Consider the following 12,831-nt stretch of genomic DNA (forward strand, 5'->3'; position numbering starts at 1 on the left):
GCTCTTACTAACCCAAACCCCCAGACCACACCACAACCGCTCTTACTAACCCAAACCCCCAGACCACACCACAACCGCTCTTACTAACCCAAACCCCCAGACCACACCACAACCGCTCTTACTAACCCAAACCCCCAGACCACACCACAACCGCTCTTACTAACCCAAACCCCCAGACCACACCACAACCGCTCTTACTAACCCAAACCCCCAGACCACACCACAACCGCTCTTACTAACCCAAACCCCCAGACCACACCACAACCGCTCTTACTAACCCAAACCCCCAGACCACACCACAACCGCTCTTACTAACCCAAACCCCCAGACCACACCACAACCGCTCTTACTAACCCAAACCCCCAGACCACACCACAACCGCTCTTACTAACCCAACCCCCCAGACCACACCACAACCGCTCTTACTAACCCAAACCCCCAGACCACACCACAACCGCTCTTACTAACCCAAACCCCCAGACCACACCACAACCGCTCTTACTAACCCAAACCCCCAGACCACACCACAACCGCTCTTACTAACCCAAACCCCCAGACCACACCACAACCGCTCTTACTAACCCAACCCCCAGACCACACCACAACCGCTCTTACTAACCCAAACCCCCAGACCACACCACAACCGCTCTTACTAACCCAAACCCCCAGACCACACCACAACCGCTCTTACTAACCCAAACCCCCAGACCAAACCACAACCGCTCTTACTAACCCAAACCCCCAGACCACACCACAACCGCTCTTACTAACCCAAACCCCCAGACCACACCACAACCGCTCTTACTAACCCAAACCCCCAGACCAAACCACAACCGCTCTTACTAACCCAAACCCCCCAGACCACACCACAACCGCTCTTACTAACCCAAACCCCCAGACCACACCACAACCGCTCTTACTAACCCAAACCCCCAGACCACACCACAACCGCTCTTACTAACCCAAACCCCCAGACCACACCACAACCGCTCTTACTAACCCAAACCCCCCAGACCACACCACAACCGCTCTTACTAACCCAAACCCCCAGACCACACCACAACCGCTCTTACTAACCCAAACCCCCAGACCACACCACAACCGCTCTTACTAACCCAAACCCCCAGACCACACCACAACCGCTCTTACTAACCCAACCCCCCAGACCACACCACAACCGCTCTTACTAACCCAACCCCCAGACCACACCACAACCGCTCTTACTAACCCAAACCCCCAGACCACACCACAACCGCTCTTACTAACCCAAATCAAATCAAATGTATTTATATAGCCCTTCGTACATCAGCTGATATCTCAAAGTGCTGTACAGAAACCCAGCCTAAAACCCCAAACAGCAAACAATGCAGGTGTAAAAGCACGGTGGCTAGGAAAAACTCCCTAGAAAGGCCAAAACCTAGGAAGAAACCTAGAGAGGAACCGGGCTATGTGGGGTGGCCAGTCCTCTTCTGGCTGTGCCGGGTAGAGATTATAACAGAACATGACCAAGATGTTCAAATGTTCATAAATGACCAGCATGGTCAAATAATAATAAGGCAGAACAGTTGAAACTGGAGCAGCAGCACAGTCAGGTGGACTGGGGACAGCAAGGAGCCATCATGTCAGGTAGTCCTGGGGCACGGTCCTAGGGCTCAGGTCCTCCGAGAGAGAGAAAGAAAGAGAGAATTAGAGAGAGCATATGTGGGGTGGCCAGTCCTCTTCTGGCTGTGCCGGGTGGAGATTATAACAGAACGTGGCCAAGATGTTCAAATGTTCATAAATGACCAGCATGGTTGAATAATAGTAAGGCAGAACAGTTGAAACTGGAGCAGGAGCATGGCCAGGTGGACTGGGGACAGCAAGGAGTCCTCATGTCAGGTAGTCCTGGGACATGGTCCTAGGGCCCAGGCCAGTTGAAACTGGAGCAGCAGCATGGCCAGGTGGACTGGGGACAGCAAGGAGTCATCATGTCAGGTAGTCCTGGGGCATGGTCCTAGGGCTCAGGTCCTCCGAGAGAGAGAAAGAAAGAGAGAAGGAGAGAATTAGAGAACGCACACTTAGATTTACACAGGACACCGAGTAGGACAGGAGAAGTACTCCAGATAAACAAACTGACCCTAGCCCCCCGACACATAAACTACTGCAGCATAAATACTGGAGGCTGAGACAGGAGGGGTCAGGAGACACTGTGGCCCCATCCGAGGACACCCCCGGACAGGGCCAAACAGGAAGGATATAACCCCACCCACTTTGCCAAAGCACAGCCCCCACACCACTAGAGGGAAATCTTCAACCACCAACTTACCATCCTGAGACAAGGCCGAGTATAGCCCACAAAGATCTCCGACACGGTACAACCCAAGGGGGGGAGGATTTTTATTATTATTTGATTTGATTTGATGATTTGATTTGCTCTTACTAACCCAAACCCCCCAGACCACACCACAACCGCTCTTACTAACCCAAACCCCCAGACCACACCACAACCGCTCTTACTAACCCAAACCCCCAGACCACACCACAACCGCTCTTACTAACCCAAACCCCCAGACCACACCACAACCGCTCTTACTAACCCAAACCCCCCAGACCACACCACCCCCAGACCACACCACAACCGCTCTTACTAACCCAAACCCCCAGACCACACCACAACCGCTCTTACTAACCCAAACCCCCAGACCACACCACAACCGCTCTTACTAACCCAACCCCCCAGACCACACCACAACCGCTCTTACTAACCCAAACCCCCAGACCACACCACAACCGCTCTTACTAACCCAAACCCCCAGACCACACCACAACCGCTCTTACTAACCCAAACCCCCAGACCACACCACAACCGCTCTTACTAACCCAAACCCCCAGACCACACCACAACCGCTCTTACTAACCCAAACCCCCAGACCACACCACAACCGCTCTTAGACCACACCACAACCGCTCTTACTAACCCAAACCCCCAGACCACACCACCACTAACCCAAACCCCCAGACCACACCACAACCGCTCTTACTAACCCAAACCCCCAGACCACACCACAACCGCTCTTACTAACCCAAACCCCCAGACCACACCACAACCGCTCTTACTAACCCAAACCCCCAGACCACACCACAACCGCTCTTACTAACCCAAACCCCCAGACCACACCACAACCGCTCTTACTAACCCAAACCCCCAGACCACACCACAACCGCTCTTACTAACCCAAACCCCCAGACCACACCACAACCGCTCTTACTAACCCAAACCCCCAGACCACACCACAACCGCTCTTACTAACCCAAACCCCCAGACCACACCACAACCGCTCTTACTAACCCAAACCCCCAGACCACACCACAACCCAAACCCCCCAGACCACTTACTAACCCAAACCCCCAGACCACACCACAACCGCTCTTACTAACCCAAACCCCCAGACCACACCACAACCGCTCTTACTAACCCAAACCCCCAGACCACACAACCGCTCTTACTAACCCAAACCCCCAGACCACACCACAACCGCTCTTACTAACCCAAACCCCCAGACCACACCACAACCGCTCTTACTAACCCAAACCCCCAGACCACACCACAACCACTCTTACTAACCCAACCCCCAGACCACACCACAACCGCTCTTACTAACCCAAACCCCCAGACCACACCACAACCACTCTTACTAACCCAAACCCCCAGACCACACCACAACCGCTCTTACTAACCCAAACCCCCAGACCACACCACAACCGCTCTTACTAACCCAAACCCCCCAGACCACACCACAACCACTCTTATTCTCTTAGATCCAGGTTCCCCGACACCGAGTAAGCCTATCCCTGGACTAAAAAACACTTTCAATAAACAATTTACATTGAGCATGCTCTTTATTCCAGGGCTAGTTTTGTATTAATATTTTTGGGAAACCAGTCCTTGCAACCCAACCAACTCTTATTTCCAGACCAGATTAAACTCCAGCCCAGAACATAACCTTACATTTCCCTAACTTTCCTGTTTTTGATCAGTTAAACTTGAGCAGAAATCACAAGCTATCTAACCCAGTACGTAAAGTCATTTGCATTTCTTCGTCTCGGAGTCATAATTAGTGCTGTGCCGTCGGCTATATATCAAACAAGGAAAAAACACATCTTCAAAGAAATGCATCTTCCACTTCCTCGAAGCTATCACTGTAAATACTGTATCTCCTCCTACTTCACCATGTCTGTAATACTTCATAGCTTGTTATCAACAAGTATTTATTTTAATGTCTTATAAGGCATATAATATGCTCTCAAGGTGGCTGGTATTTAGTCAGGATCATGAGATGATTCTAAGACATAAGGGGGTCATATATTGTATGCTTATGACAAGTCTAGTCTAACTGAATTAAAATGCATTATATACCTGCTGGTTTAGGTACTGTAAAGTGTTACCGAACTGCTTCTTTGGATAATGGGCTGTAACTGTCAGGTTCCAGGCTCAGTGCTCTTTATAGTGTCCTACTTTTGACCAGGGACCATAGGGCACTTCGTATGGAATAGGGTTCCATTTGGGACGCTGACATCCATTTACTGAGGCAGATTCAGCAGGTAATGATAGAGTTCCAGGTTGTTAAGTCATTTTAATGTAGAGTATATTTCATGAAGCCAGTGACTGATGCAAGAGTTTCTATACCAACAATTCTAGTGCTCACATTTGTAGTTATTCATTTGTGTTGTGGTCACAAAATTGGGTAATAAAAATGGATCACAAAAAGAAATTGAGTTATGTGAGTCTTCCTTCCTGTATGCATTTGTGGGGATGAAATTAAGATAAATTGTTTCAATATGTTCAGAGTGCCTAGTGAAAGTCTACACACCCCTCTTCACATTTTGCTGCCTTTAAAACTAAAATGGGAGTAAATTGGATGTTCTCCTACTGATCTACACAACCTTCTCCACATTTTCAAAGCCAAAGAGAAATTATAGGTCATTTTCCAAATTAATAAAAAAACAAGTCAAGAGTTAAAATTTGCTGTAAGCACCTTTTGGCAGCCATTACATCTGTAAATCCTATTGAATAAGATTGTACCAACTCTTAGGTCAACATATATAAAAATGTTAAAAAAAGATTCAGTCCAATTGCTCAAGCTCAATAAATTTGGGAATCATTGGACAGCAATGGCACCGGAGGAGATGGTTGCAGTTTTTAGGGGCTCCTAACCAATTGTGCTATTGTTATTTTTAACTTACTTTACATAATGTTTTTGCCAACGTCTCTTATGACCGATAAGAGCTTCTGGATATCAGGACAGCGATGACTCCCCTCGCACTGGATGAAGTTTTTTTTCTTTAATGAGTCGACGCAAAGGATTTACTTCAGACACCGGGACGAGGCCCACATCCCTGTCAATCGCTTGAAGAGACAGAGATATCAGGGACGTAGTTTGGGATGCCTTGTAAGGATCCGAAGGCGAGTGGAAAATCCGCCTCGACCATCAGTCCTATTAGCCAACGTGCAATCATTGGATAATAAAATCGATGAGCTCCGATCAAGACTAACCTACCAACGGGACATTAAAACCTGTAATATCTGATGTTTAACCGAGTTGTTGCTGAACGACAACATGGATAACATGCAGTTGGCTGTGTTTTCCATACATCGGCAACATAGAACAGCTGCCTCCGGTAAGACCAGGGGTAGCGGTCTGTCTATGGTTAAATAACAGCTGGTTCACAAAATCTAATATTAAGGAAGTCGCAAGGTTTTTCTCATCTGACGTAGAGCATCTCATGATAAGCTGTAGGCCACACTATTTACCAAGAATTTTGATTTATATTTTACATAGCTGTCTATTTACCACCATAAACCGATGTTGGCACTAAGACCACACTCAACGAGCTGTATAAGGCCATAAGCATCCAGAGGCTGCCCTCTTAGTTGCGGACTTTAATGCAGGGAAACGTTTAAATCAGTTTTACATCATTTCTACCAGCATGTTATATGTGCAACCATAGAGGAAATAAACTCTAGACCATCTTTACTCCACACAGAGATGTGTACAAAGCTCTCCCTCGCCCTCCATTTGGCAAATCTGACCATACCTAAAGCAGGAAGTACCCGTGACTCACTCAATATGGAAGCGCTCAGATGATGCAGATGCTAAGCTACAGGAATGTTTTGCTAGCACAGACTAGACGTTTCCGGTATTCTTTCAATGGCATTGAGGAGTACACCACATCAGTCACTGGCTTCGTGAATAAGGACATCGATGATGTTGTCCCCACAGTGACTGTACCTACATGAATGGATTACAGGCAAAATCCTCACTGAGCTAATAGGTAAAGCTGCCGCTTTCAAGGAGCAGGACTCGAACCCGGAAGCTCAGAAGAAATCCCGCTATGGCCTCCGACGAACCATCAAACAGGCAAAGCGTCAATACATGACTAAGATTTGATTGTACTACACCGGCTCCAACACTCGTCGGATGTGGCATTGCTTGCAAGCTATTACGGACTACAAAGGGAAGCACAGCCGCGAGCTTCCCAGTGACACAAGCCTACCAGACGAGCTAAATTACTTCAATGCTCGCTTCGAGGCAAGCAACACGGAAACATGCATGAGAGCACTAGCTGTTCCAGATGACTGTGATCACGCTCGCCGTAGCCGATGTGAGTAAGATAGATCAGCATTCACAAGGCCACAGGACCAGACGGATTACCAGGACGTGTACTCCGAGCATGCGCTGACCTACTGGCAAGTGTCTACACTGACATTTTCAAACTGGCCCTGACCGGGACTGTAATGCCAACATGTTTCAAGCAGACCACCATAGTCCCTGTGCCCAAGAACACAAAGGCAACCTGCCTAAATGCCTACCGACTCGTAGCACTCACATCTGTAGCATCAAGTGCTTTGAAAGGCTGGTCATATCTTACATCAACACTATTATCCCAGAAACCCTAGACCCACTCCAATTTACATACCGCCCCAACAGATCCACAGATGCTGCAGTCTCTATTGCACTCCACACTGCCCTTCCCACCTGGACAAAAGGAACAACTACGTGAGAATTCTATTCATTGACTACAGCTCGTGTACAACACCATAGTGCCCTCAAAGCTCATCACTAAGCTAAGGACCCTGGGACTAAACACCTCTCTCTGCAACTGCATCCTGGACTTCTTGACAGGCCACCCCCAGGTGGTAAGGGTAGGTAACACATCTACCATGCTGATCCTCAACAAGGAGGCCCCTCATGGGTGCATGCTCAGTCCCCTGCTTTACTCCCTGTTCACCCATGACTGCATGGCCAAGCACTACTCCAACATGATGTTTGCCGATGACACAACAGTGGTAGGCCTGATGACTGACAACGATGAGACAGCCTATAGACCTGGCAGTGTGGTGACAGGATAATAACCTCTCCCTCAACGTGATCAAGACAAAGGAGATGATTGTGGACTACAGGATAATGAGGGCCGAGCACGTCCCCATTCTCATCGACAGGGCTGTAGTGGAACAGGTCGAGAGCTTCATGTTCATTGGTTTCTATGTCACCAAAAGACTATCATGGTCCAAACACACAAACAGTCGTGAAGAGGGCATGACAATGCGTATTCCCCCTCAGGAGACTGGAAAGATTTGTCATGGGTCCTCAGATCGTAAAAAGGTTCTACAGCTGCACCATCGAGAGCATGGTTGCATCACTGCCTGGTATGGCAACTGTTCGGCCTCTGACTGCGCCTCAGCCAAGCTTCCTGCCATCCAGGACCTCCACTGGTGTCAGAGGAAGGCCCTAAAAATTGTCAGACTCCAGCCACTCTAGTCATAGAATGTTTCCTCTGTTATGCACGGAAAGCGGTACCAGAATGATAAATCTAGGTCCAAATTGGCTTCTTAACAGCTTCTTCTTAACACCCCCAAGCCATAAGACTCCTGAACAGCTAATCAAATGGCTACCCAAACTATGCTTAGTCACTTCTTTTTATTTACTTCAGTTCATTTTAGTAAATAATTTCTTAACACTTATTCTTCTTACAAGCCCTTATCCAAGAACGTACTTAAGTAAGCATTTCACTGTAAGGTTGTATTCGGTGCATAAAACTTTGATTTAAACTTCTCTGCTTTTCAAGCAAATTGAATTCAGGACTGAGACTGGAACACTCAACACTTATTGGAAAGCCATTTTTTTATGATTTGAAAGAATTTCAATACATTTTCTTTCACTTAGAAAATGTGGATTAGATTGGTAGGAAAACATCTAATGTAATATTTTTTAAATTGCGTTTTAAGGCTGTAAAATGTGGGGTGTTGACTTTCACTAAACACTGTAATTGCCCGGTCTAGATCAGGAACAGCATGTTCGATGTCTCCATATTTTCAAAACCATTTGGAGCTTAGTTTCCATTATGTCCATGATGTCCTTTGGTGGGACCTCTTATGTTTGCAACATCCAGTTGTTTTTACTAGTGAAAGGGTGTGCGTGTGTAATACTGTGTATCTTATGTTTTCTCCCAGAGTGTCCTTGTCTCCAGCCTTTCCTTGACTGACTTCTCCAGGCTTTTCCATCCTGGGTGAGTTAACACACACACGCACACGCACACACACACACACACACACACAAACTCCCTCTCCACTCCCACGACATTGGATGGTTATTCTAATTTCTGGTTAACAATTAGATATCTTACTGTAACGGTTTTCCATTTAAAATGGTAAAAAAAGACAGGCGGTAGTTTCGTCAGCTGTTGTGCAATATGATTTTTGAATGCACTGGGCCTATAAGACTAGTAGGGTTCTCCAGTCGGAGATGACGTCACAATAAATACAAAATTGAGGATCTAAAAACCATAAAGGCGGAGGCTTATTTACATTGTGGTCCTCCCCATCGTTGCTTATTGCCTAGTGTTGATCAGTCTGGCATGAAGACTAAATAAAACCCATTGCTCCATCTGTCTGGCATGAAAACCAAATAAAACCCATTGCTCCATCTGTCTGGCATGAAAACCAAATAAAACCCATTGCTCCATCTGTCTGGCATGAAAACCAAATAAAACCCATTGCTCCATCTGTCTGGCATGAAAACCAAATAAAACCCATTGCTCCATCTGTCTGGCATGAAAACCAAATAAAACCCATTTGTCACTGCTCCCGCCAAGTGAAGTGTAAGTGGGGAGCACACACACACACACACACACACACACACACACACACACACACACACACACACACACACACACACACACACACACACACACACACACACACACACACACACACACACACACACACACACACACACACACACACACACACACACACACACACACACACACACACACACACACACACCCTCTCTCTCTCCTGTAGACCACTGATGGAGTAGGACACAGCAGGCTTCTCTCTTCTCTCAGCCTCTGTGTGGGGGGGATCACATTAGGCCTGTGTTCTTTGGCTTCTAGGCCTGGTTGTGTGATCTGATATTCTGGTGTTACAGCTACTACTCCTGTCTGACTTGTAATTTACTCCGCAAGACAACGTCCCCTAACAGCGGCACAGCACTTTCTCCTGCAGGCTTTAGACAGAAGATATGATTTGGAGAGGGGATTGAGAGGGATGGATGTAGTGGGAGGGAGTGTATGCGAGGGAGTGTGAGGAGAAAAGATGGAGGGTGAGTGAAGGAGACAAAGATAGAAGACAGGAGATGGAGAGAACGAGCTAGTCGAATGAGATGGATGTCTGCTCGTGCTAGTGGGTGATATTGAGAATACAATCTTGGAGAAGTTCAGAGGTTGTATATCCTTGTGGGGTTCAGAGGGATAAGATGCAACCAACACATCTCTAACACTGAAAGATAGCAGACAGACAACACAAAGCTAAAACACAGATACGACAACATGCAGCCACCATAGTTACCACACACACTGAAGCCGGGTGGACAGTTTCTCACATTAAACCACCTTTTTTTTGTCTTGCCACGTATGGTGCGCAGACTAAACTGTAACACAGACGGGTGTCGCACACTACAAGATTCTTCACTTGGTTGTGAGAATTCTCTAAGGTTGTTTCGCAAAAATGTGATTAGATTTGATTTGAGCTGTGGCTCAAATCAAATTTTATTAGTCACATGCGTGAAAATACAACCCGTGTGGACCTTACAGTGAAATGCTTACTTATGTGTTATTGACTGTACTTTTGTTTATCCCACATGTAACTGTTGTTTTTTTGTCACACTGCTTTGCTTTATCTTGGCCCGATTGCAGTTGTAAATGAGAACTTGTTTTCAATTGGCCTAGCTGGGGAAATAAATAATTTAAAAAACAACAATGCCGTTAAAAAAATACAAATAAGAAACAGGGGTACCGATACGGAGTCTATGTGCGGTAATATGCACTTGTAGGTAAAGTTATTAAAGTGACTATGCATAGATGAGAGTAGCAGCGGTGTAAAAAAATAGAGGGGGGGGGGTAATTTGATTTAGATGTTCAGGAGTCTTGTGGCTGCAAGGGAAGCTGTTTAGAAGCCTCAGCGCCAGGTCTAGGTCCAAATGGTACCGCTTGCCGTGCGGTAGCAGAGAGAAATCTATGACTGTTTTTATTTTTTTTACCCCCAATTTCGTAGTATTCAATTGGTAGTAATTTGTCTTGTCTCATCGCTGCAACTCCCGTACGGACTCAGGAGAGGCGAAGGTCGAGAGCCATGTGTCCTCCGAAACACAACCCAACCAAGCCGCACTGCTTCTTGATACAATACACATCCAACCCGGAAGCCAGCCGCACCAATGTGTTGAAGGAAACACTGTACACCTAGAGACCTAGTCAGCGTGAACTGCACCCGGGCTGCCACAGGAGTAGCTAGTGCGCAATGAGACAAGGATATTCCTGCCGTCCAAACCCTCCCTAACCCGGACGACACTGGGCCAATTGTGCGCCTCCCCATGGGCCTCCCGGTCGCGGCAGAGCCTGGGCTCGAACCCAGAATCTCTGGTGGCACAGTTAGCATGGCGATGCAGTACCTTAGACCACTGCACCACCCGGGAGGCCCTGACAATTTTTAGGGCCTTCCTCTGACACTTCCTGGTATAGAGGTCCTGGATGGCAGGAAGCTTGGCCCCAGTGATGTACTGGGCTGTATGCACTACTCTCTGTAGAGCCTTGCGGTTGGAGGCCGAGCAGTTGCCATACCAGGCAGTGATGCAACCGGTCAGGACGTTCTTGACGGTGCAGCAGTAGAACCTTTTGAGGACCCATGCCACATCTTTTCAGTCTGCTGAGGGGGAGTAGGTTTGGTCGTGCCCTCTTCACGACTGTCTTGGTGAGCTTGGACCATGTTAGTTTGTTGGTGATGTGGACACCAAGGAACTTGAATCTCCACTACAGGCCTGTCGATGAGAATGGTAGCCTCATAAATGACATTCAGACATTCATGCTTGCCATACAGAGTTGAAATATCTAGCCAACATTTTGAATTGAGTAACATTGATTGTGAACTTCAGAGCCCTTCCCATTACGTCTTTGACCTGCTGAAATTAAACGAGTGCCGGTTGCGCGCCCAGAGAAAGCAACGACATGGGGATTTTTTTTTGTCCGATCTCAAAAAATTTGTCAGGGACATCTAAATCATGGCCAAAATCGTGTAGTGTACACCCGGCTGAACAGATACTGGACTGAGACGACTGGGATCGTTTTGGCTGCTCTAAAATGAGGTGTGTGCGTGTACAGTATATCGAGACACACTCACACAGACAAATATATACACACACACACACACACACACACACACACACACACACACACACACACACACACACACACACACACACACACACACACACACACACACACACACACACACACACACACACACACACACACACACACACACACACACACACACACACACACACAGTTGAAGTCAAAGTTTACATACACTTAGGTTGGAGTCATTAACTCGTTTTTCAACCACTCCACACATTTCTTGTTAAACTATAGTTTGTTAAATCTACTTTGTGCATGACACAAGTAATTTTTCCAACAATTGTTTAGACAGTGAATTAAAAGTTAAATAATCTATCACAATTCCAATGGGTCAATCGTTTACATACACTAAGTTGACTGCCTTTAAACAGCTTGGAAAATTCCAGAAAATTATGTCATGGCTTTAGAAGCTTCTGAAAGGCTAATTGACATCATTTGAGTCAATTGGAGGTGTACCTGTGGATGTATTTCAAGGCCTACCTTCAAACTCAATGCCTCTTTGCTTGACATTATGGGAAAATCAAAAGAAATCAGCCAAGACCTCAGAAAACATTGTTGACCTCCCAAGTCTGGTTCATCCTTGGGAGCAATTTCCAAACGCCTGAAGGTACCACGTTCATTTGTACAAACAATAGTATGCAAGTATAAACACCATGGGACCACACAGCCGTCATACCGCTCAGGAAGGAGATGTGTTCTGTCTCCTAGAGATGAACGTGCTTTGGTGCAAAAAGTGCAAATCAATCCCAGAACAACAGCAAAAGGACCTTGTCAAGATGCTGGAGGAAACGGTGCAAAATTATCTATATCCACAGTGAAACGAGTCCTATATCGACATAACCTGAAAGGCTGCTCAGCAAGGAAGAAACCAAAACCACCATAGAAAATCCAGACTACGGTTTGCAACTGCACTTGGGGACAAAGGTCATACTTTTTGGAGAAATGCCCTCTGTACTGATGAAATAATAGAACTGTTTGGCCATAATTATGTTTGGAGGAAAAAGGGGGAGGCTTGCAAGCAGAAGAGCACCATCACAACCGTGAAGTACGGAGGGGGCAGCATCATGTTGTGGGGGTGCTTTGCTGCAGGAGGAACTGGTG

The 12,831-nt window shown here is 46.8% G+C and overlaps 1 protein-coding gene across 4 annotated transcripts in view; it reads left to right on the forward strand.

Annotated features, from left to right (window-relative positions):
• LOC124038503 overlaps positions 1-12,831 on the forward strand; it is a 73,220-nt gene that overhangs the window by 44,567 nt on the left and 15,822 nt on the right. For all 4 annotated transcript variants that reach the window (XM_046354477.1, XM_046354475.1, XM_046354476.1 and 1 more), the window contains one exon: positions 8,492-8,547. In XM_046354477.1, coding sequence (XP_046210433.1) covers positions 8,492-8,547 — 56 coding nt within the window. The remainder of the gene's footprint in view (positions 1-8,491; positions 8,548-12,831) is intronic.

This window comes from Oncorhynchus gorbuscha, linkage group LG06 (assembly GCF_021184085.1).
Source record: "Oncorhynchus gorbuscha isolate QuinsamMale2020 ecotype Even-year linkage group LG06, OgorEven_v1.0, whole genome shotgun sequence".
NCBI lineage: Eukaryota > Metazoa > Chordata > Actinopteri > Salmoniformes > Salmonidae > Oncorhynchus > Oncorhynchus gorbuscha.